Source organism: Hippoglossus hippoglossus, chromosome 2 (genome assembly GCF_009819705.1).
Source record: "Hippoglossus hippoglossus isolate fHipHip1 chromosome 2, fHipHip1.pri, whole genome shotgun sequence".
In the NCBI taxonomy this organism is placed as follows: Eukaryota; Metazoa; Chordata; class Actinopteri; order Pleuronectiformes; family Pleuronectidae; genus Hippoglossus; species Hippoglossus hippoglossus.
The window spans coordinates 6,585,351-6,610,483 of NC_047152.1; the positions used below are offsets into that span (position 1 = coordinate 6,585,351).

Below are 25,133 nucleotides of genomic sequence, written 5' to 3' on the forward strand. Positions count from 1 at the left end.
GTTTGTCTTTGACCCATGTCACATCCTTCCACCAAGTTTCGTGGAAATCCATCCTTGCGTTTTCCATTTTTTGTGTACTCTTGTTATTAAAGAAACGAACAGGGGTGAAAACAGAACCTCCTCGTCTTGTAACTCGAAGTGCGATCAGATCCCAAGTGATCACTTCAGGACGTGTTTCAGTAGCAGGTGTGAACAGGCCCTAAATGCTCCGAATCCTTGTGACTCCTCTGCTGATCGCTGGCCCTCACATACCTCAGCTCCAACCACAGACACTATAAAGAGAACAAATGCAAAGTTCACAGTCTTCACCAAGCGAACCACAGACGTATGAATATAAAAACAGCAGCTGTAAAAATGCAAACACCGAGTGCAGAGTGCAATTAGATGGGTGGGGGTCTTTTTAAACCCCTTATTGAAAACACACTGGGACTCCAGAGCACGAAGACAATAATAAGACACAAATACAAAAAATTCTAACCGCTGCTTCGAGATGTCACTGTAAAAAAACAAATTTAAGAATTTTTGAAATACTTTCTACTGGAGAAAATTGATAAAGTTGATCATTTCCAATAGATTTTATCCGGGCAGCCACCCAGTGCAGAATGATTGACTCACATCCATTATACACTGGATACAGTAATTGTATCTGCTGCTAATTGTGCAGAGGTCTGTTTCGATTTGTCCTCTTCGCTCTGGGAATCATTAGAAAGCGATTAATTTACGAGTCGTGCTAACTGCGCGTCGTTCTTCGCTCGCCAGGGCGCCTGATAACAATTTGAGTGATCCCGATGTAACTGCTGCCATGTGGGGGAGAGCAGGCGTGTGTGCCTCCGCTTGTTCTGCAGCTCCACGTGCCAACCTCCCCTGTGTGAAACTGTTTGGGTTTGAGTGAACACGTTAAAAACAAAGTTTGCATCAGTGTTTTATCAGACACACAAACTGAGACTTTTTATTTAAATTTGAATCAAGGATGTCAGAGGGAACCGTGATAATTAAAGTTCTCTTTCTCAAAATCGAGTTATTTGAGGGAAATTACAGCTAACGTGTAAAAAAGTCCTGTTTCATGTGTGTGTTTAAAGTGTGATGAAAACTAATTGGAGTTAACTCGCATCTAATATTACAACTGCATCAGTGAGTGTCGGCACGGTCCACCGGATTCCTGCTCACACAGCTGGCTATTAGAGCCGAATGGCAGGCTGATACAGGGCCATTAGAGGTGTGTGTGTGTGTGTGTGTGTGTGTGTGTGTGTGTGTGTGTGTTGTGGGATAGGGACGCAGGTGCTCCATGGGCCGATATTACCCAGGATGCTCTGGGTAGGGGCATGGGGGTTAAGGGGGGAAGGAGGCTCTCTGCGGAGCTTGCAAACACACCTGTGATCGCCTGCTAGCGCGCTCACACACACTCACACACACACGCACACACACGCACACACTCACACACACTCACACACACACGCACACTGTTCCCCCCACAGCCTCCGCACTGCAGCACGTTAATACACACTCTGATAAACAGGCTAATACTCGCGGCGGCAGCACTTTACGCGCCATTGAACGCAACACAGTAATCAGTGAAGCCAACACGTGGCTCTGTGTGTGTGTGTGTGTGTGTGTGTGTGTGTGTGTGTGTGTGTGTGTGTGTGTGTGTGTGTTATATTGCATGTATACAACGAGCAGACATTGCACACTGGGCAAAGTTTGTGTGTGTAGCAGAAAGGGCAAAGCTCAGCATTTTTATCTATATAAATAGAAAAGACTCACATTTGCATCTTTGTGTGTGTGTGTAATTGTGGTTGTGTCTTTGTGAGGACCAACTTTATTTATAGTCGTTATGTAATGTGGAGGTTTTGGGAAAGTAAGTTAATGTGTGGATTTATTTCATGTAGTTGTCTTGAGCCATTCCAGTTATTTTTGTCTTCAGAAGGATCTGATGTCGGGGACTTAGCTTGGACCGAGCAACAGGTGACACAACTCCCATCGTAGAAAATAAAAGAATGAACCAAATGTTTAACAAATGAAAAACTCAAGAAGAAAACCATGATCTTGGTGCCGGTCAGTCTTCCAACTGTCTGACAGTTATCCTGAGAAACGTCATGGCTCGAGTTTGGTACAGAATATAATCTCCTGGACCAAGCAGTGGCGGATTTAGGATTTTTCTAAACCGGGGGCCACAGAGGGGCCAATTATATGTCCGACATCCATGCATTATTAGCTTTACAGCATTTTAACTTGAAAGGGTGTGGTGCTCTTTCTCTTCTTGTTCAAATCTGGGTTTTATTTTCATGTTTTTGTTTAGAACACCCACAGTTAAGATCTCATCGCCTCAGCAGCTTCATATAGTTAGTATTTCATAAATGAGACAAATACAATTTGACAAATGACAGAGAAACAAACAAAATTAAACTAAAACACAGACAATATCAGCGAATGTTTGTTCTGTATTGTGCTGCTAGATATTAGAGGTGTTGTCACATATTATGATCAGCTTCACATGGTAACACTAAACCTCACAACTCTTTTGGCCGTGACACACACACGCACACACACACACACACACACACACACACACACACACACACACACACACACACACACAGGGGGGAAAACACCCCTCGAACACCCAAAGATGAAACGAGTCAGAAAACAACCACATCACATCTCCTTCAAAAACAAACATTTAATTATGGCGGCTCCGCTGCACTAGTGGCGGTCCAGCGGGTTTTGATGTGCGCCTCTAAATAGCGTTACATTGAACCAGTAAGATTTTTACACCCCCCAAAAAAAGACACTCACAGCAAAGGAAAATGAAAAACAATTAAATTCTAATAGCGCTTTAACTTCTAAACATCTGGAATTTGATCGTTTATTGTGCCGTTCACTTCAAGTAGTAAAGTGCTATATTTGTATGTAATGTAAAAAAAAAAGGGCAATCAAATAAATTTAAAGTTAAATTAGAGAGAACAGTCTGGTTCTGAGCATGTGGTTGGGTGAAGCTCAACATCATGAGAGAAACTTTTCATTTTGTCTTTAACTTGTGTGTGAATCATGACAGACTCGTATTAATCAGACTTGACTGAGTGTGAGACGGACATTATTAAGGTTTGTGTCTTGTCTCCTTGAGCGGGACGATTTCACTTCTCTCTTAAAAATAAAAAATGGAATAAATGAGTGATAAACACTTGAGTTTTGATGCTACAGCCAAACTCGTTCTTTCCTGACCAGCAGCTTTTTGAATGTCGATGCCTTTAAACAGACAGTCAGCGGCATCGTGCCTATCACAAGCCCCCCCCCCCCCCCCCCCCCCCCGCCTCCCTGGGTTTTGACCCCAGCGCTGGCAGACTGACTAAAGCAAAAGTGAGAGTAAATGATCTATTTATCCCTTCTGTGGTTACATAAGGCTGCGGTGGCTCAATTCACGCTCTGTAAATAATTGTGTCATTGCACAGCGAGCGCGCTTCACCACCCTGGATTTCACACCATGTCCAACATTTCTAACTTTGGTGACGGTCAAAAGAAACGAAAATCAACCCAGAAACAACTGAAACTGATGAAACTATCACATCATAATTATACTTAAACGTTATCATCTCATTAAGCAGCGAGGTAATGTTTTATAAAATCTATTTTGAATTTAGTAACTTTATCATTTGGAAATGTCATCATTTATATAAGTATATAAGCCTATGTATGATTCTTGAAATGTGGGAGACTCTTTGTTTTTCTCGTCTTTCACAGACTATTAAAAACTTTTACACCACATGTTTCTATAAAGGTTTACTTATAGTCATTGTAACTGGAAAACACACAGACATTTAACATAGATCTAAGAATGTCCGTGTTTTATGTATATTATTAATATAAAAAGAATATAAAATATATGAGTATATAAGTATATAAGTCTTACGTGTGGGATTAATTTATCAACACTTTAATGTGGATTAATTTTACCATACATAAACAACTGCATTTCGCATTGACTTTTCTCCGGAAACATTTTTGTTTTTAATTAATTTTCGTACACATTTTCTTGCTCATTGGAGTATTTTATATGAGGAGAATGACAATAAAGCCCACAGCTACTAATTTGCGTTGCTCAAACCATTGAGCGAGGTTTAGAAATGGAATTGAACGAGTCAGTAGAAGCTCTTGAATCAATTCAAACACTAATTGATGCATTGTATCCATGACACTGTGTAGAATACCAATGTCAGGGCCGCAGCAGATTCCTTGACCTCTTTAAACAGTCTCCTATGAGCTCATGTTGTGACCTCGGCACAGTCCTCAGCCGGTGGAGCTGCCGGGGAAGCACAGCTGGGCCCGTGGCTGTGGGCTCCTGACACCAGCTGCAGACTCTTGTGCACAAAGAGCCACCAGGTGTCTGGGATTTCACGCTGCTTCCCTCCTCCACTGGTTTCTCGCCGCAGCCTGTTGAACCATTACTGGGTTGGATTAACACCGGCTGTTCCTCCTGGTGCCACCACGGGCCCACGGCTCAGCACGCTCCGCTGGCCGTTGACTTGTGTCTCCCTCGCACAAGGAACAACAGGCTGCGTCTGGAGTCGAGTTTACTTCCAGCCTCTGTTTTGGAACCTTTTCCCTCCTTCCCTCCATCCTGAAATGTAGGAGAGAAGGAAGGAAGGGAACATGGGAGACCTTCCTAACTTTCTTCCTTCCTTTCTACAATTTCCTTCCCTTGGAATTGCCCTCCAGGGACAAATAAAGTTGTTCCTCTTTACTTCTCTCCTTTTAAATTCTTTCTTTCCTACATCTTTCTTCCTTCCTTCCTTCTATTTTACAATTTCTTACTTCCTTCTCTCCTTAAAGTCCTTTCTTCCTTCCTTCCTACCTTCTCTCCTATATGTATTTCCATCCTCCCTTCCTTCCTTACCTCAATCTCTCCTCAATGCCTTTCCTTTCTTTCCTCCTTCTCTCCTTCCTTCCTTCCTTCTCTTCGACAATTTCTCACTTCCTTCTCTACTAAATGTCTGTCCGTTCTTCCTTCCTTCCGTTCTTCCTTCCTTCCTCAATTTAATTATTAGTGTGTAACTTAACAGGGATGTAAACAAAGAAAGAAAGTGTTAGGAGTTTTCTCTCTCTCACACACACACACACACACACACACACACACACACACACACACACACACACAAAAGATCCTTGCACACACGTCAGTACACACTGTGTGTAAGTGTGCTACAGTCAAACAAACATATATAAGCATGTTCATAAACACACACATACACAGTCTTCAGACCAGACGTCCCCGTATTTGCAGCGCAGACAACTGCAAACAATTACGACAGTTAGTGGTTCGGCATTGCCAGCCAGCCACGCTGCCTGTTTATAATGCAATCGAACACAAATGTCATAACAGCCAAGCTTGAGACAAACAAGATGCAGGATGGAGCTGATGCCTCGGAGTCAGGTCTGCACTGAAGTGTAGGAAGGAGAGAGCAGCTCGAGCAGACAGACTCAACAAAGGAGCTGAGGAACTGAGGGAGTCTGCACATTTATTTAATCATGTGCATGTTAAACAAACCCATATTTGCTTGTCTTTCTCTTAAGGCACTTGCTGCATATGGCTGTGTTCCTGTACATCTGTGTAATCAGTGGGGTGTTTATCAAATAAAGCCTCTGCATCCATGTTAACATGTTATAGATTCACTTTATGTCCTTTTCTTCTCTTCCCCTCAAGGCCTCGGCGTTTCTCTTCCATCCACCAGTCGTTCCTCCACTCCTGTCAGTTACCTTACCCAGCAGCACCCTGAACATCTGTCCCATCATTCATTTCACTGTACCCTCAGTGTGTAAAAGCACCTTCTAGTTACCAGATCATCAGTTTGTTAAACTATAAACTAAAAACTAATAATAAATCCATCATGCCCTTTCCAATCCCTTGTGATCATGGCACAGGAAATGTCCAGAACGTCCAGATTCATCCGGCACGAGCGTTCTCTAAAAGTTGACTTTGTAGAGCAGAAAGCAGAACAAGGCATGACACTGGTTGGGTTTCGGCGGGACTCAGCAGGGGAGCATTAACGGCTGCTGGACTGCGCAGCTCTAACTGGATTAACTGCGGGAAGAGAACGCACAAGTGACTGCAATGAGGTTAGTGGGCATGAAGAGGAGTGTGTGTGTAGATAGAACCAAACCCTCGTCGGTGGCGTCAGTAACACTCGTCCTGCTCTGACAAGTCCAAGTGTCTGCTGTGAAAAAGGTGCGTGGCTGAGCTGCGACTGCATTTGAGTGAGAAAACACCAATCTCTCCTCAGACTATTTCTACCGTAGTCTTTCTACCCTCTATCTTCAGCTGATAATCTGTGCAACACGTTCAATATTTCATTAAAAAACCTGCCAAATTATTAAAATCAGGTGTCAATATTTAATGTGCATCTGTGTTTGTGTAGCATGACAATTTAATTTCATGTTGCAGTCCACGGGGTGTTTGTGTGCCTCGGATACAAAGACACTAGTTATGCTGCTACTAATATTAAGTTTTCATTGGATTTGTGGTTGACTGGATTAATCCAGATGGTTTTATTAATAAAGTGAATAACGTGATAATTGACATATAACATCAGCTCCATTCCCCAGTCCCTCGCTGTTCAGTTGAGTTGAAGCCTGACACTTACTTAAATTTCATTATACGTGTATTCTTCTTAAACACAAGTTCAAGGGGTCGTGCTCTTGTAGCCCACCGCTCTGACCTCTATCATTCCAATGATTCCACTTACAAATATACCATTAAAACTGTTTTCATTAAAAAAACGATAATGAAGATGCAGAACGTGTGTTCCCTCCTTACAGGGGATCGACGACAGTCCAACTACATCTGTCTCCCTCTGTCTGTCCTCTTCGATCGCTCCAGTCGTCTGTCTTCCTGGCAGGCAGCAGTCTATCCTACACCGGGACTGAAGCCTCCTCGGCAGACAGCGGCCCTAATTTCATTAATTATAAACCAATATGCTGCTGGCAGCCCCTCTGGAGAGGACTTTACCCAGCGCTGGCATCTGCTCAGCCCAAACACAGCGAGGGATGAAGGGATGGAGGGAGGAGAAAACAAGGACATCTCTGACTCCCGCCATGGGTGAAGCCTGGTGCTGTGCAGGGGGACGGATGGGGAGTGGAGGATTTTAAAAGTTCATGTTTCCAACATGTAAGCTTAAAGCTGCGTGTTTAACATCATGAGAGACTTTTCAGACATTTGTGAGGGTTTGGGTCAAGGTTGTTTTTTAGATTTCCATTGTCTTCTAGAAAACTAGACGATTCTTGTCCATAATCGATGGCAATGATCGGCTTGGCTGATAAATCCAGACGCAATTTATAGTTAGTAGTGATAAGTGTTCATGAAATTTCCTCTAAAGTCACCATCAGACCAACAAAGGAAGTAGAAAGAGGTGAAGAGCGAAGGAGACAAAGAAGCTGAAGCTGTTAATTCATCCACACACATGCATTTAAAGTGCAAAAGCATGTCACCAAAGTGAAGCTGTTTACTTCCTCGTCATTCATAAATTATACACACAAACACACACATTCTCACACACACGGTTTGCACAAGATCGCAGAAATGTTTTTGACATCAATGACAAATATAAAAAACAAAGGTTTAATAATCATTCAAAATCATTCAAAATGTTGTTACTTTAATTTAACACAATTCAGCAATAGTGGAATTTAAATTTAAAAGATCTAACAAGTAAAAAATATAAATAATGTGCTTTAAAGGCCCAATAAAAAAACCTCTGTAAAGGGAAAAACACAGCGATGAAAAAATTACACACACACACACACACACACACACACGAACACACACTCCTATTCATGCCCACTAACCTTATTCTAGTCACGTAGGCTGCCTGTAATTTCAGCTATTTGTCATTTGTTTACTCACATCTGTTTACTGTATTCTGACTTGTAATTATTTTTAACCTGTTCTATTTACAGCTCGGCTTGATGGTGTAACTGGCCGGGCCCCGAATCCGAGCATGATGGGAAAAGGTGAGCCACTTCCTGTATCGCAGAGCGGCTTTAATGTGATTTTCAGCTCTAATTGGAGTTAAGTCACTTTGTGTTGTAATGATGTTTGGCTCACGGAGCAGCAGACGCCGTCCATCAGCCAAATGAAATATTAATCTGACCTACCGCTGGATTACATGCGTGTGTGTGTGTGTGTGTGTGTGTGCGTGTGTGTGTGTGTGTGTGTGTGTGTGTGTGTCAGGAGACCTCCGTAGCGCACTGTGCGTCCATTGCTGCCACAAACACACACACACAAAGAGCAGCAGACAAACACACACACATATCTTTGACCTACATTCACTACACACAAACAACAGGGTGTCAGGAGGGGCAGGGCAACAAACGTGCGTGTGTGTGTGTGTGTGTGTGTTGCGGTGGAAACTCTGCAGGTGCACTGGGCTGTGAATCTAATGCAAAATTAGTGTTATCTTCCTGCCGAATAATTCATGACGCCGCTTTCAAAAACGATAGCAGAACGACTCGCCTCGTCGTCCCCTCGGTCTTTGTCACTCTCCCCGGTGGATCATGTTTTATTCAAAATGTCACATGGAGCAGAAACTAGTAAATAAGTACAGCTACAATTGGCAATCCGCTGGTTCGATTCCCAAATGACTTTTAGACCTAATTTGAGTGAGAGACGGTATATAAAGGGAAGTGAGGTCATCGTGACTTTGAGTATACGTAACCTTTGTGAGAAGTTCTTTATGTATGTTCGTATCACATATCTTCAGTCTAACTCTATGTATACTCTATATTATACATTATACATCTATATAAATCTTAACTTCAATTTGACCTCATCTTGCTGCTGTGATCTCGAGGTTTATTTGAGGGTGTGTCAGTACTTTGTGACATTTTAAACTTTTATCCGATCAACTTAATGCCTCACATACCCCAGAATGCAGTACATTCCTTCGCCTGTTGGGGGCTGCGGACACACATGGAGGCGTGTATTATAACAGACTGGATACAAAAATGGCCGATCCTCTTCCTCCTACTGTCCAGAAAATGAAGCCAAAATATCCAGGATACTTAGACGCCATCTTGCACATTTGGAGCCAGAGTCTGCACAGTAGCGATAAACAGGCTCGACCAATCGTGAGTCTGTCTTAGCTGTCAATCAGTTTAGTAAGAACTACCTATGTGTACTTTTTTTAGTTTGGTCCCATCTGCTAACATTGAGGAGGCGGGACTTCTGACCTATACGGTAAAAAGAGGTCAGTGAACACTTTAGTGTAGCAGTTCTTTCCTCTGCCACACGGGGCGATGGTCATTTTCGTCTGCTTGTCAATAAGGGAGCGACATTAGTTTTATAGAACATTCTGGTCTCGACCAGGAACAACCAGGAACCACACCCCTGGAAATAACCATCACAAGTCACGCTCTGAGATTACGTAATCCAGGCATCACAGTTTTATACTATATTCAATAAAGGAGGTGAAATCCAACAGCGAGGACGAGCTGGCCTCGCTGTTAGTTCACTGGCCCGAGCCCAGCTGAGTGTGTTTGCTTTATTATAGGTCAGCGTGTACACACCCACTAACTATAGCCAGGGCCCCAGCGTATAAAACCCTAAATAATATGTCTACATTTAGAGAAATCAACGGGTGTCGCTGTGGAATGCAACAATATTGTGGTGAAGCATTTGCACAAAAGAACAAACAACCGCTGGAGAAGGAGCCAGAGAAGGGACAATATACTGAAGTTACGCTGATACGGGACAATGGGACTCAACGGGTTTGATTTTATGGGAATAACAAATAATAATCTAGTTATCTATGAGAATACCAATTTATTTAAGTGTGGGATATTTGTTTAAAGATGTTTTTACAGTTGCTGTCACCCTAAATGCAACAGAGGGTCAGTTTGATCTCTGGGGCGATGTCGTCTTCACAGAGTCTCGCCACTCGGCAGCCATCTTTGGAAAATGCCAGGCAGCTATTTGGGGCTAAAAAAACAGGCTCCTATCTAAACTAGTGGGGACTGAGCCACAAATGAACTTTCAGTGGTCACCAGGACATAAAAGCTGCACGTATAGAATCACCAGACGTATAAAATCTGCTTTAAATGGGCCTCGGAATAAGAAATTAAATGTTATGCATGCACAAGGTTTTGCGGCAAAACTTCTTTTCCGTCTCTTGAACTAATGCTGTGCTTATTGATACAGTAACAAAGTTCTAATAACATTCTGATGCGTACTATCTTTTCCTGCTGCTTATATATTATATAGAGTTGGATACGTCCCCGATTTTTCTGTCCAGGATTCGTTCGGTGGTTTATTTCTCTCTGGCGCAGGATCTCCGGAGAACTGGGTCCGGACTCTCTCTGCAGTTTTCCTTCCACACACGCACAACCCAGCGGGAGGTTCTCTGCTCAGACGCGTTCACAACAGCAACAACTTCTCTGCAGGATTCAGGTGAGGTTTTTTTTTTTTCATTTTTGCATCTGTCTAGAAGTATTTAGCTCAATAGCTTCCATCCTTTCTTTTTGACATTCTGACACGGTAATAAAAGCACGGGGCGAATAATGAGATTATTGACATCTTAAAATCATTTAACAGCTTCGACTTCAGGGTCCTGCTATTGTGTGTGCTGATGAAGATTGATCAAGTAATGAGCAACAGTCAAAACGTCTGTTGTGGAAGAAATGAAGGCCTAATTATTTCTTTGATGACTTTTTTTTACTTTGACTTCCTACATTTTTCACACAATCATCTGTAGTTTCTACTGCTGGAAAATTTCAAAACAGGCTTGGTACTTTTGATTTAAAACAGAAAAAGAAAGGGAAGAATCGACCAACCTCACAGACAGCGTCCACAAAGAAGAAGAAGAATACTTTATTCCACTTCACATTTACTCCTGGACAGATATTTTCTTGCTTTAACCCTGTTTGTATAGTTTTTTTATTTGATTTGAAGTAGGAGTGGTTTAATTTAAATCGTCATTGAACTATATTAATGCGACATGAGCTTTGCACGGATACAGTCGGTAGAAATGACCCTCAGAGGAGTACTTTCTACTTTTATACTTGAAGTACATTTAAGAGCCTATACCTTTATACTTGGGTAAAGAGGTTGAATCAATGCATATACTTTTACTTAAGTATCTGTACTTGTACTTGACTCAAGCATGTGAGGACTTTTTACCACCTTTGACGACTGCATATACTCACATTCACACTCCACATGTCTCAGTGGATCATCATCTCGGGTGAAGTCCTGTGATTGTAACATAAACAGAGAGAGGGAGGTCTGTAGTCACCTGAGTGTTCCCAGACATGAAGTGTTTATGACCGCGTCTTTCTCTTTCTCTCCCTCCCTCGCATGCAAAAACCCCAGAAAGTCCACCGGCCTCGCTGCTGCTTCGTCGTGCTACACAGCGATTTCATCTGGGTTCACACGAGCTATTTTGTCGAACCATCACATCTTACTCCGCCACCGCCTCCCCCCCACCAGCTAAACCCACTGCCATTTAGAATAACAGATGAATAAAAAGACGAGGGGGGTGGGGGGGGAGTGAACAGTAGACTGAAACCACAGTGGAACTCAGTAATGGTCAGCCAGGCCCACCACGCCTCAGCAAATGTTTGTCCAAACCTGTTATTTCTGGCATTGTACTGTCTCAAAGAGATCATTTTATTCTCCGAGAGGAATGCAGCGGCTATAAATAGTCTGGAGATGAAGGAGGGGAAATCAGAGATTTGTAGAGTAATTACAGAGCCGGAGCTGAACCCTTCTGTTATGGCTCATTTTTCATCAACCTCTGTCTCCACGACTGTCTGACTGACTGACCGACTGAGGTGAAACGGACTTTTTCTCAGCGGTACGAGCACGTCTGACCTGATATTTGACCTCACACGGCAAGTCCCGAGACTTAAAATGGAAGTTGGCATTTTGTTCATCGTCAAACGCAGGAGAAGACGATGCAGATTATTATATCCGTGAAGTGGGACTGATACAAAACACGTTGATTTGAGGCCTCTATTTATATATAAAGATGGATGACATGAAGCCAAATCATCTCGATCGCCCCCTGGTGGCAGGCTGCAATAAAGGTCATATTCCCTCCTCCTCCGTGTTAACAGATTGGACATGGACCTTGGTTTTAATTGGTTATTTGATGCTTATTTCTGGTCCTGCTTTGATATTAGATGAAGGAGATTTTCAGTGTGGAACTACAGATGATCTCAAGAGTGATAGAACCTTAGAAACAGATTAATTTTTCACTAATCACACACAGTCTCTCAATGCATCTGCCACAAGTCACGCGTCACTTGCACTTGACCCATGAATGATGTAATGGATTACTTTGGTTTTCCTCAGTTGTGTCAAACCCTCCTGACGTGAACCAGTGCAGGTTTCTGGAGACGCTGAGGCTGATTGAGATTTAACTAATTCTGCTCTGGTCCTTTTCCTCCTCCAGAAACAAAGCTCACGTCAGAGCCACGTTACTCACGTCCCGACGTTTAAGGGGAAAAGGTCAGAGGACGACATGAGGGACTGGAAAGAAAGATAATGTGCCAATAATCTGAAGAAGAAGAAGTAAGAGGAAGGAAATGGAGAAGTAAGGAGAGGAAGAGGGAGGAGAAGAGGAAGCAAAGAAAGAAGAGATAGTAGAATGAATAATAGAGGAGGAAGAAGAAGGGGGAAGAAGAAAGGAGGAGGAAGAAAGAGAAGTGGAAATAAACAGAAGAGGAGGAGAAAAGAAAGAGAAGACAACAAGAATATGAAAAAGAGCAGGACGTCAATATGGAAACTAACACAAAGAGCAGAACTAGAACAGCTAAAAAATCAAATCTCCTATTTTGGTCTCAGTGAAAACCCGGTGGAGTTGTGCTGACAGCACTGTGTGTGTCAAATGATCTTTGTGGAGAATAAAAGGACTTTTAGTTGGTAAATTGCTGTAATTATCAAACATGCCCTTCTCATTGTGCACAGTCAGAACTTGTTGGCAAATTCACCCCGGCAATTAAGAAAAGCTGGAAATGAATGACAAGTAATGGTGTGGCCTGCATTACTCAGATGAGCGCAAACAATGTGGAGGAAGGAGGCTGGAGTGACGGGAAACGTGCACGACACAGAGGAGCTGCAGATTGGAAATGTCACAAGAGAAGCAGATCTGAAAAAGATGTTTGCAAATGTCTCCACAATGAATCTGCTGCTTCTCTGTCTCTCGGTGGCACGTTGTCGCCTTTGGCTTTCCTGTGGTCTGAGGGAGGAGGAGGAAGAGGAGGAAGAGGTCAATGACAGTGTTTTACAGCTCTTCATCGCCAGTCATGGAGAAATTATACCTTTTGTGAGGAGTGGACGCAACATCTGAGGAGGCCGGTTGAGAAAAGTAGCTCCCTGAAAAGTTTTTTTAAAAGTTAAAGGATAATAATAATAATAAAGTCAACCCCTACATAACAGATTCTCCAAGCAGAGGAGTTTGTTTAGAACAATATGTCTGATACGCAACATGTTTGGTTCTGGTTTTAGTTTTAATTTAAGTTTTACTCACCTAAGATTGGTATTTTCTGATATAATACTGATGACGTATCTATCTATCTATCTATCTATCTATTCACCATTGCTGTGATTTACATGCAGCATGAGATTACTTATTTACTTGCAGGGAAATGGCGCCGCCTTGTGGGGAATATGTGGTACTTCTAACCAAAAATCTTGAACGTATTATAATAATGTATGAATATATTAAAAGAATATGATGCTTGGTGACAAAGTGTTGGGAAGTTGTTGTTCAGAACTTTATGTAATGTCTTGAACAACAACTTTGAATTGATGATTTTAATGTCTAATGCTATTTACACAATTCTTCATAGTCAAGCTCTGGCACTTTGTTGATATTAAGTGATGTTTGCTTTGCTGCTTATTTATCAGATCAAGTTCACGGCTGCAGCTCCTCCTCCTCTGACGTGTCACCTCCAGGAAACTCTGCTGACGTCCCCACCACACGTCCCACCTCTGATGATACAAAGTGCAGGTTTGTACTGAGTGTGTGTGTGTCATGTTTGTGCATCTTTACTGAACAGAGACACTAGACGGCAGCAGAGCACATGAATACACTAAGGTCAGATTGACATTTTACAACTCTCTCCAGTAGACGGGCTCTGATCTGCCCTGAAGTAGCAGCACTGCTCGAGGGCTGAATGGGTTTTTAACCTCTCGTCTTGTAAATGCAACAATGGCTGAAGCTGTTGGCCTCCTGGCAAGAAACCATGCTAACCACAGAGAAAACCTATATCACCTTTAAACACATGCAAACAAGACTCCACAGTTTCTGAGGCTAAAAGCTGAAATGTTAAAACGTTACCATGGTTACATGCTCACAAGATTTAAGGTAAAGCACCATTTTTGCATTTAATTGCTAATTTAGTGCCAAAAAGCATTTATCACTAGCTGCAGTGTCCAGATGAGGAGATTTCATTCATTCAGAAAATCAGAGAACCACCTCATGTTTTACAATTCCTCCTGAGACAAACCCAAACACATACAACACATTATTATATATAATATATATATAGATATATAGATATATATCAGCCTGAGATATAAATACATTTCTTTGCTTTAAACCTCGTGGACACCAAACACTCCCACATGTGGAAATAACCTTTGTTTGGTTGTTTTTCCCGCACAGTACTAATTAGCAGCAGTTGTTTGCGTACAGTTATATATACTCATTGTGTATCTGTGTGTACATTCTGCCGGAGGTATGTTCTGGCCCTGGCGTTCACAATCTTTCTGAATGAAAAGCCTGTTGTTTTGCTGATACTGAGAGCAGTGACCTGGGGTTGCTAGCACCCCGCCGTGTTTTGATCAATAGTGATGAACCTGTGAAAAGCGGACAATAAGTCAGCATCACACTGTTGTGCGTCACTATACATTATGTGTTATGAAACCTATGACAATACTTTATGCTGTGCCATCACACAGCAACTTTATATAAAAGGACAGTGGCGAGGACATGAACTACTGAGCGGCAGTCGGGCCCCCAACAAATATAGCAATGGGAAAGGTAAGATTATAACGTGTTGCTACTAAAAGTTACAATAAGACTCCACACGCGAGTCGACTAACTTTGACAAACGTTTACAGATCATATTCTACGAGGACAGGAATTTCCAGGGTCGGCACCATGAGAGCATGGGCGACTGTGCTGACCTGCACCCGTACTTCAACCGCTGCAACTCCATCCGGGTGGAGAGCGGCTGCTTCATGGTGTACGAGAGGCCCCAGTACCTGGGCCACCAGTACTTCCTCCGCCGGGGGGAGTACTCGGACAACCAGCGCATGGTCGGCATCAACGACTGCATCCGCTCCTGCCGCATGATCCCCATGGTGAGAGGATGATGGAGGAAATGATTGACAGTTTAAAGGAAACTCTAGGTTGAGGAAGAATCTTGGGTTTTAGCCTTTTAGGAACATTCCTAAACTCTGACTCGTGCGTTTCGTTCCTCCTGCAGCATCGTGGCTCCTACAAGATCCGACTATACGAGCGTCCAGACATGTCCGGCCAGATACAGGAGGTGAACGACGACTGCCCCAACATCCAGGAACGCCTGCGCATGTCCGACATCAACTCGTGCAACGTGGTCGATGGCCAATGGCTGCTGTACGACCAGCCCAACTACCGCGGCAGGCCCTACTACCTGAGGCCCGGCGAGTACCGCAGATACAGCGACTGGGGTGGCGCCAGCCCGAGGATCGGCTCGCTCAGGCGAATCACCGACTTCAACTAGGAGTCTCGTGAACCTTCTTTCTCTGTCTGTTCTCAATAATAAATATGCCCAGCTACAACTCTGCATCTGAAAGTCGAATCACTCCCGTGTGTGTTTGTGTTTTATTCCTGTTTCCACCTCGAATGATCCACTCATGAAATAATAACGTGGAATAATTAGTTTAAACCTTGTGCGTAACGTTTTCTCCACTTAACACAAGTGATGAACCCAAGAAAGCAGTTGACAGAACATTGACTATTGTAAATCTTTATTGACAGTGTTTTACTGACTTCACATAAACAGACATCAGCTCTCTCACATGGTGATACGTCTGATGGATCCCACCCTGGGACTCGAGCTTCCCCACTCGTTGAACCTCCTGTACTCCCCAGGACGCATCAGGAACTGGCGTCCCCTGTAGTGGGGATGCTCGTAGAAGATCCAGTGGCCGTCCATCACGTTGCAGGAGTAGACGTCGTTCGTGTGGAAGCGTTCGAACAGGGAGGGGCAGTCGTCGGTCAGCTCCATCATCTGGCCTCCGAACTCTGGTCGCTCGTAGATCATCATTTTGTGGGAGCCTTGGTTCTGTGGAGGAGACGGAGGGATTTAGTCGCCTGTAGACTAACATGTTTAAAAAGAAAGTGCTAAACTCACCGTGGGGATCATGCGGCACGATCGCACGCAGTCGTTGAATCCCATCCAGCGCTGGTAGTCGGGGTAGTCGCCCTTCCTCAGGAAGTACTGGTAGCCGGTGTAGCTGGGCCTCTCATAGACCATCCAGTCGCCGCTGTCCACTCTGATGGAGTTGCAGCGGCTGAAGTGGGAGTGCAGGTCGGAGCATTCGCTGCCGCACTCGTAGGAGCGGCCCTGGAAGTTTTTGTCCTCGTAGAAGATTATCTGAAAGTCAGGGGGGAATTTTTTCAAAATCAACACAGTTGTCGGCTCAGATTGAGAGAAAACACACACGTTGTACCACCAGTTAAAAACGGGTCCAGTTCACGGGTTGGGTCCAAGCAGAGGAAATCAAGCAGACTTACCTTACCCATAATGACGGCTAACCTCGGTCACACTGTAGCAGCAGCTGTGAGTGCCGCGCTGCCTTTATAACCCACGGATGACCCGGGTCATTGTGAGTCCGGACAATGAGTCGGCTCGTCAGCTCTTTTCTGGCAGAGCCACGTTGTTGTTGTTGTTTTGTGCGACAAAGCAAATCCGCCCAGCCCCCCCCCCCCCAGCCCCCACCCCCCCCCCCAGCCCCCACCCCCCCTTTTCACCCTTTGAATTTAATCTAGTTGATGATGTGAATCCACAAATAAACTCAAACATATTAAATACATTTTGCATTGGACTGTAATGAACTTCAGAGTTTGACTTTGGACACAGTGAAAAAGAGAGAAACTAATTTTTCTTTGTGGGAGTTTATTTCTCCAGCTGCAGTTTACAACAGCACACGTACTATTTGATAACACTCCTCTTGATGCACGTGATTATCAGGTTCAAGTTCAACCCTTCACGTGATTTTATTGATTCCATATTGAAATCCTGAGGGAACACAAACACTGACTTTCCCCCCCGCTCACACAGCTGCAGCTTTTATATGCTTTACAATTCACAGCCCATTGGTTCCTTCATGTCAGCAGCGGCGTCCAGTTCTCTTGCTTTTGTTCAGGCCTCGACCCCCCCCCACCACCACCCACCACCCACCCCCCTCTCCCACACCCGTACTGTGGTATCCTCGGGGGGGCTGAGCTCCTACATGTTCAGTCGTCCGCACAGGACTCCAGAGAAGCGTCAGCATCATGATATTTAACCGTAATTCTGTCTTGATGGTTTTAGAATTTGAGTTTTGTGTGGAATATAAATCATATACAGGAAACACTCCACAGTGTAGTACTGAGCCGATACATGTATATCTGTTGTTAAATACATCTATATACTGTATACAAATATTCTATATATCCCAGATAACCAATATTTCATCATAGATGTATGACACAAGGACTTAAAATGTCATATTAAAACGTTTGTGTTACATATATGTATTGTTTTGTTTTATATATCTATCATAATGTAATATTTGTTTTATACTAAATAGTTATAAACATGTGAATGGATGTTACTGCAGTTTAGGGAACTCTCAGTTTTCATTGGTTTTCTCATTGCAACAGTAGCATAGAGTTCATGTAAATAAAATATATATATAAAATAAAAATATATAAGATATTTAGCAAATGTTGGCATTTAAAGGTTTATTCATGAATCATTTAATGACAATAGATATAAATGCGTATATTTGTGAACAGTTTGTGCTCAGCAGGGATTTGAGTGATATGAGCTGTAACATAATATTTTATGGATGTTTTATCTTTGTATTTTTAATGATTTATATTCATATTTGTGTTTTATGTAAATTGGCTAATACCTTTATCCCACTTGTGTATTAGAGCCACGTTTTAGGAGAATAACTCTATTTCTAGTGTTTCCTGTGTATTTAGATGATAACCCCAGTGTATGTTCACGTCGATCTTCAGAAGTTCTTGACACAGAGATTCTGCAAATCAGTTTATTTGTTTATTGTGCGCGTCACACAGTAAAAGAGGTAAATTCATTGTGGCTGGATTGCACAGTGCAACTGGAACTACATGCAAACAATGCACAAAAATCACAGTTTCAGGGTAAAAACAAGGCTTTTTTTTTTCTCAGTTTGACAACTTGTTAATATGAATAAAATCACATCATCTGCAAAGCTTCTCGGTTTAAGCACGAGTCATTAAGACTCGGTGATGCGTCGGATCGAGTTGAACCTCATGTCGTCGCTGCTCATCTCCCTGAGGTTCTTGTACTCGCCGGGCCTCAGGTACAGCATCCGGCCCTCGTAGTTGGGCTTCTCGAACATCAGCCAGTGGCCGTCCACCACGTTGCAGGACTGCGTGTCGGACATGTGGTAATGGTCTTGGATGGAGTCGCAGTCGTTGGTCAGTTCGTGCGCTTGGCCCTCGAAGTTCGGTCTCTCGTAGATCCTCATCTTGTACGGCCCCTTGTGCTGCAAGAGTGTGTGCAACAGATCGAATGAAATGCATTTGTACTATATCCTGTTTAGGGATTAAAATGCTACTTCTGCTCTAAAGTCTTAACTCAAGACCTCACATTCTCGCTTGAATATACAGATAGTTGGTGTTTGGAAGGTGACCTGATTTTCTTTCCTTGTCCTTGACCTCATTCTGATAACTTAAACCAACCACACTTGAATCTATCCTGTACTGCCTATGTTCTATATTTTCATATTTACCACAGGGACAATGCGGCAGGACTGAATGCAGTCATTGAAGCCGAGGGTGTTCTGATACTCGGGGTACTCTCCCTTGGTCAGGAGATACTGCTGCCCCGTGAAGTTGGGCTGGTCGTAGACCATGAACGTCCCACTCTCCACCCTGCAGGAGCTGCAGCGGCTCAGGTGCGAGGAGATCTCAGAGCAGTCGCTGACGCACTCATACGAGCGGCCCTGGAAGTTTCTCTCCTCGAAGAAGACGATCTAGAGGGAAAGACACAGATCGGGTTCTTGTTTCATTGCAGAAGTTATGTGCTGCAGTGTTTCGGTCAAAGTTTGTTGCATCGGACGCAAACGTTACCTTTCCGCTCATGGTCAAGCTATTTGATTTGTGTTGTTCTCCTCACGGGTGCACGGCCTTTTATGCATCATGTGACATGAAAAGAATCTGCCCCTCGATTGTATGAAATGAGCGAGTCAGCTTATCGGCCTGGTCGCTACTGTATTATACATCAAAGCTGTGAACTCTGCGCTCACTCCGATTAAACTGTAGTGCTGTGGATTTCACAATGACAAAGCAAACTCTGGGTTTTGCAATACTTTTGTATTTTCTGCACCATTATTTTCATCACAGGACACAACAGTGTGTCACAGATGCTGTTGCATGTCGGCAGATGCATGATTGAAGCAGAAGCTGATATATGAACATTTTGAAAGAAGAACTATTACAATCTTCCTCTTGCAGGAACAACAGCTCCTTTCATTGCACTCAGGATTTTTGCTGCTATCGCCTCACTTCATTTAACACTTAACATTGTAATAGATATTGATGCACAAAAAATGATTTGAAAGGTTGAAACTCTGTGTTTGAAAGATTTAAATCTAATAAAAAAAGGTTTTGCATGGATGAAAAAGTTTTCAAGCCTTATGCAAAACGTTTTGACTGAAAATGTATTTTAAATCTCTGCAAAAACTGTTTTGTATTTGAGTTTTTCTTCAAGTTAAAGCTGCAGCACTCTTTTTACTGTGTTTCACATTGGTCACAGTTCCCCCTGTGCATCAGGTTTGAAACCTTATCAATGGTTCCTCTGAAAACTGGTGCACGTACGTAAGGAAAGAAAAGTTGTGACACTTTGGAACTTGAGTTTTGAAACGTGCAGTCTGTTACTTCAGAGTTGTGAATCTTGTGAATCGCTTCTCGTGATTTTTATCAGTGTGGTCCTGCAGCTCTGATCTAAAACTCTGGACCTGGATCCTGGAGAAGGAGCATTGATTAGATTAAATTAAAGATTATATAATATTTTTTAGCCTAGGAAAACATTATGCAATGCTCCAAAGCTTGGATTCACTCATGTTAACTCGTTTTATTAGATTGCAACCTTTTTTTCAGTTTTGGATTATAGCATGATATTTATCACTAACCCGTCCCATGACTTCCTCACTCTTCTCAGTTAACCTTTAATTACGACTAGATTTACATCACGTTGCTCTAAGGTTCTGAAGATGAAGACGAGTACAGATGTTCATCTTAAATATGGCCCCTGTCAGATATTTTCAGTGCCCTCCACTCCTTTGATTTGTTTTAAACTTCTCCTCGTACAGAATTAAACCAGCTCGGCATCATGGGATACCGGGCTCGGGAGGTAGAGCGGGTCGTCCACTGACCAGAAAGTTAGTGGTTTGAACCTCAGTTCCTCCGTGCTGCTTTTTAAAGTTTCCTCTAACCTTGATCGTGGGTTAGGGGTAAAAAAGACAGTATGTGGTTTACACTGTAAAACTCTGGATAAAATTAGAAGAGAAAACAGTACGTTTGCTTTTTACTGTGGTATTTTCCCAGCATGCTCCTCAGAGGATCTACCCTTCCTGTAGATAGAATATCAGCTTTACACACAAAGTTTCTCAGAATCGAACATGCAGGTTGTCACGGAACTTATCACTTAACTTATGAGTATGTTCATGATCTGAAGGAGATTTAATCTTGTGATTATAAATCACCTTTTTTTTAAGTTCCACTACTTGATAGAACTAGTTCCACTACTTTTCATCACGACGTTGTGATTCAAACTAACAAATTAATATCCACTAACAATGAATCTTAAAATAAAAAACTGTACCTAGTTGATGTTGTCTCTTTAGTTTTAATGATACACTCAAGATTAGTATTATATGATTATAAATATGTTATAATATATTGTGCACTATGAGTACAAAATGTACAGTCTTGGTAATACCTCCATGATATTTTTGTGTATAGCTGTGATTCAGATACTACAAAGCTGTATTATGGAACATCAGTACTATTGAACCAGTTGTAATAAGACTTGGAAAAATATTTGGTTGATTTATCGAGCGTTGAAAACATGTAAAATATTCAGAATGAGAGGTGAGATGAGCTGATTCATCAGGAACTTGATATAAAAGTCAATATAATAACAATTGTTGTACTAAACCATTTATTGTGAATGGGAATTGGAATTTTTTTTATTTCTGAATTAAGATTGTGATGTTTACCCAAGTGCAAAGAATCAAAGACAGCAAAAGAGATACTTGAAAATATGGTTTATTTTCCTCCTACACGTTGTTATAATGAGTGACAATCAGCAAATGTCCATGATGCGACGGATGGAGCTGACTCGCATCACGTTGCTGGTCTCCCGGAAGTTCCTGTGCTCCCCGGGCCTCACGTAGATCATGCGGCCCCTGAAGTTGGGCTGCTCGAACATCAGCCAGTGGCCGTCCATCACGTTGCAGGACTGGCAGTCGGCCATGAAGTAGCGGTCCTGCAGGGACTCGCAGTCGTCCATCACCTCGTGCATCTGGCCTGAGAAGTTCTCCCTCTCGTAGATCTTCATCCTGAACTGTCCCCTGTGCTGCTGGAGGAAGACAAGACGTGATAGCGCTATTTTCTACAGCCCCTCCCGTGTTCTGGGTCAAACTCAAACCAAACATCTCACCATCGGGATCATGCGGCAGGAGCGAATGGTGTCCATCATGGTCACACCCGTCATGCCGGTCATGCCCATCATGCTGCCCATGTGCTGGATGTCCGGGTACTCCCCTCTGCGCAGGAACGCCTGGTTGCCCATGAAGTTGGTGCGGTCGAACACCACGAAGCAGCCGTTGTCCACCTTGCAGGAGTTGCAGCGGGTTATGTGCATGTGGATGTCGGAGCAGTCGCTGCTGCACTCATAGGAGCGACCCTGGAAGTTCCTGTCCTCGTAGAAGATAATCTGCGGCAAAGAAATGAGAGAAATCAGTCAAGATTTATTACTGGATGGAAACGACTTTACGCAAACAGTTTGCATCTATAAAACAATTTTACAACTCTGGATTCTCCCGACATTAAACAAACACATGAGGAGTATTACCCTGCCCATGGTGATGGTTTCACTTTTTTCCTAAGTGACAGTGTCCGAGCGTCTCTTTTATACGGGCTGAGCAGCAGACCACCTCACACACCTTTGTGCGAAACATTCTGACTCAGCAGCAGGTTCACGTGGGGCAGCATTCATCTTCTACACCACACGTGAATAGTTATTGTGGTATGTTGAATGTAGTTGAGGTCAGGTCAGGTCACATAAAGGGAAACTGTATTTAAACGATTATAAATTTATTTCTATTTCCGAATGATTCAAGGCCTGGACATTGATTTTATGTGGAATCTACAAGGTTTTGTGCAATTTCTCGAACATCTTCAGTGTTTGGACAAAGTTCATCTTTAAGTTCTGATATTCACGCCACATCTTTTTTATTATAGATGATATATGAATAAAATAATTGAAGCTTCTGGAAGCAAATATAAGCTCCAATATAGTCCTGAGTTATTATTGCACATTCTGACATACAGTATAGTGTGCCACCCTATAGTGCTGCTCTGTGGTACAATATAGAGTGATGACTCAAAGGTTTCAGCACAAGCCATGTGGAAATACTACGGCTGTGCAATGTATAAAAAGGGAAAAGGGTCGATGTTGAAGCGGTACATCTGAGATTAACTCGCTAAAATCATGACCATGGGGAGGGTGAGTGAAACTTTCAAAACATCTCTGCCACATTAAGAAGATTCTTTAGAGAGAGAAGTCACTGCAGGATGTAAAGGTGCTTCTTTGATTTCACATGAGTGTTTTTTATCCTGCAGATCATATTCTACGAGGACCGGAACTTCCAGGGCCGGTCCTACGAGACCAGCAGCGACTGCCCCGAGCTGACCTCCTTCCTGACCAAGTGCAACTCCTGCCGGGTGGAGTGCGGCCTCTTCATGGTCTATGAGCAGACCAACTTCACGGGCCATCAGACACTGGCGAGGAGGGGCGAGTACCCGGACAACCAGCGCCTGATGGGGACGAGTATGAGCGACTGCATCAGGTCCTGTCGCATGATCCCCACGGTAGGTGGACGGGGTTTGAGACGTGGAGTCGCCTTAAGGCTCTGACGATTTCGAGTAGAAGCTGCTCATCACCGAGGCAGCAAGATTCTGCTAAAATCTGTGACCCTTGAATTACGGATATTTTTGCTTTTCCTGTGATGCAGTGATTCTGCTTGAATTCAGGGAAAACTGCTGCCATAAATAAGTGTTTGCTTGAAGCTGGTGCCTCTTATTTATGTAAAAATCCTGAAAGATAATTAGATAATCTCCAAAAATATGTAGATCTTTCTCTCGATTGAGAATTTCTTTACTTTAAAGCAATTTTGTCGTTGTTTTCTAGAGATGGATTATTGATTTGTGATGTTTTTGCTTAGGGTTGGTTTCTGAGCACGATCTTATTGCAGGATTATCAGACTAAAGCTGTAATGTGTAGATCGGTTGACTCTTCATTCCCCTGTTGTTTCTGCACCCACAGCACAGGGGACCCTTCCGCATGAAGATCTACGAGAGGGAGAACTTCGGCGGCCAGATGCACGAGCTGATGGACGACTGCGACAACATGATGGACCGTTTCCAGTCATCTGACTTCCAGTCCTGCAACGTGATGGACGGCCACTGGCTGATGTACGAGCAGCCCAACTTCAAAGGCCGGATGCTGTACCTCCCACCAGGAGAGCACCGGAACCTGCGAGAGCTGGGGACTAGCAACATGTCCAGGCTGAGCTCCATCAGACGCATCATAGACTCCTGTTAACTCTGAATGTGCTACATGTGAACAAATAAAACCAGGCTGAAATCCAATGTGTCTGATGTCTGCGCTTCATTTTACTTGAGACTTTTCCAAAGCAAAGAGTGACTCCTACAGGTTGAACAGTGTCCAGCCATTCATGTCCAACCATAAGTGGACATGTAGTAGCTGTTTAATGTTTGTATATAACTCATTTTCCTTGTTTGTCCTTGCTCCGTGTGTGTGTAGGAAAACGTACATTCTGTATTTGAGAACGAGCTACGAAAAGGTTTGCCGTTAGAAAACCCAGCCCAACGGTCGAAATAATGCGTAAACAGGCAGTTTGCGAAAAGGATCATTACGTTGTATGTCCCAATAGAAAAGTTCAATATCTGACATTAGCAAGGATAGTGCAAGTTGATTTTCAAATTGAACTAAAATGAACGGCCTGGATAATGTAGAAAAACTTTAATGTGCACAGGTCAGATCTGTGCTTTAAAAGCAGTGGGTGGTGAAAATGTTGCAAACCCGAAACCTAAAGAAACAGAAGCAGGAGGATATTTTTTCTTTAGTTTAAAAGTTTGACTTGTACGTCCATAATAAAAAGTTTAACGACTAGTTTGCCTCTAAAAACTCTTCATTACATTAATCTAAAACCTTTAGAGCAGTTCGACCTTGACTTGCATGTTGAAGGTCAAATATTTTGAGCTGATCGGCCGTTACGAGAGTGGGAAGACGCTTCGGGATGTTCAACCTGGAAGAAAAGTCACAGAGTCCACAAGCTACGATTGTCTGGCTTTGCATTTACCGAAGGAAAAAAAGATCACAAAACAAAAAAAGACGTTGATAAGATAAATATTGAAATCCTGAAACAAATAAATAAGGTTTTAATTTTCAAGTCCAATTTCTCAAATGAAACAATAATATATGTCCTCACGTCTCAAACCTCATTTATCTCAGTAAGGGTTGAAGCCAAATTACAGTAGACATAAAACTACGTACATTAAACCATGATATGTTTTTTCTTTTTTAAACCA

The 25,133-nt window shown here is 42.9% G+C and overlaps 5 protein-coding genes across 6 annotated transcripts; 2 read left to right on the top strand and 3 right to left on the bottom strand.

Moving 5' to 3' along the window:
• The first annotated feature begins 14,671 nt into the window (after positions 1 to 14,671).
• LOC117777256 (gamma-crystallin M2-like) lies at positions 14,672 to 15,830 on the top strand. The gene is made up of 3 exons (XM_034611919.1): positions 14,672 to 15,032; positions 15,113 to 15,355; positions 15,481 to 15,830. Exons 1-3 carry the CDS (start codon positions 15,024 to 15,026, stop codon positions 15,754 to 15,756), a joined length of 528 nt encoding a protein of 175 aa, XP_034467810.1. The 5' UTR covers positions 14,672 to 15,023; the 3' UTR covers positions 15,757 to 15,830.
• A 156-nt stretch (positions 15,831 to 15,986) lies between these two features.
• On the bottom strand, positions 15,987 to 16,799 carry LOC117777264 (gamma-crystallin M2-like). Its single transcript, XM_034611933.1, has 3 exons — positions 16,773 to 16,799; positions 16,390 to 16,632; positions 15,987 to 16,320 (listed from the first exon to the last, which is right to left on the bottom strand). The coding sequence occupies exons 1-3, from the start codon at positions 16,779 to 16,781 to the stop codon at positions 16,051 to 16,053; spliced, it is 522 nt and encodes a 173-aa protein (XP_034467824.1). The 5' UTR covers positions 16,782 to 16,799; the 3' UTR covers positions 15,987 to 16,050.
• A 1,706-nt stretch (positions 16,800 to 18,505) lies between these two features.
• Positions 18,506 to 20,434, bottom strand: LOC117777273 (gamma-crystallin M3-like). 2 transcript variants are annotated; one of them, XM_034611953.1, is made up of 3 exons: positions 20,426 to 20,434; positions 19,025 to 19,267; positions 18,506 to 18,778 (listed from the first exon to the last, which is right to left on the bottom strand). In XM_034611953.1, the coding sequence occupies exons 1-3, from the start codon at positions 20,432 to 20,434 to the stop codon at positions 18,506 to 18,508; spliced, it is 525 nt and encodes a 174-aa protein (XP_034467844.1). The 2 variants fall into 2 exon arrangements, with proteins under 2 accessions (XP_034467844.1, XP_034467836.1); XM_034611945.1 differs by lacking the exon at positions 20,426 to 20,434 and adding an exon at positions 19,365 to 19,376.
• A 1,096-nt stretch (positions 20,435 to 21,530) lies between these two features.
• On the bottom strand, positions 21,531 to 22,397 carry LOC117777244 (gamma-crystallin M3-like). Its single transcript, XM_034611894.1, has 3 exons — positions 22,372 to 22,397; positions 21,958 to 22,233; positions 21,531 to 21,873 (listed from the first exon to the last, which is right to left on the bottom strand). Exons 1-3 carry the CDS (start codon positions 22,378 to 22,380, stop codon positions 21,601 to 21,603), a joined length of 558 nt encoding a protein of 185 aa, XP_034467785.1. The 5' UTR covers positions 22,381 to 22,397; the 3' UTR covers positions 21,531 to 21,600.
• Positions 22,398 to 23,006: 609 nt separating this feature from the next.
• On the top strand, positions 23,007 to 24,160 carry LOC117777249 (gamma-crystallin M3-like). The gene is made up of 3 exons (XM_034611907.1): positions 23,007 to 23,025; positions 23,142 to 23,390; positions 23,845 to 24,160. The coding sequence occupies exons 1-3, from the start codon at positions 23,011 to 23,013 to the stop codon at positions 24,121 to 24,123; spliced, it is 543 nt and encodes a 180-aa protein (XP_034467798.1). The 5' UTR covers positions 23,007 to 23,010; the 3' UTR covers positions 24,124 to 24,160.
• The last annotated feature ends 973 nt before the right edge of the window (positions 24,161 to 25,133 follow it).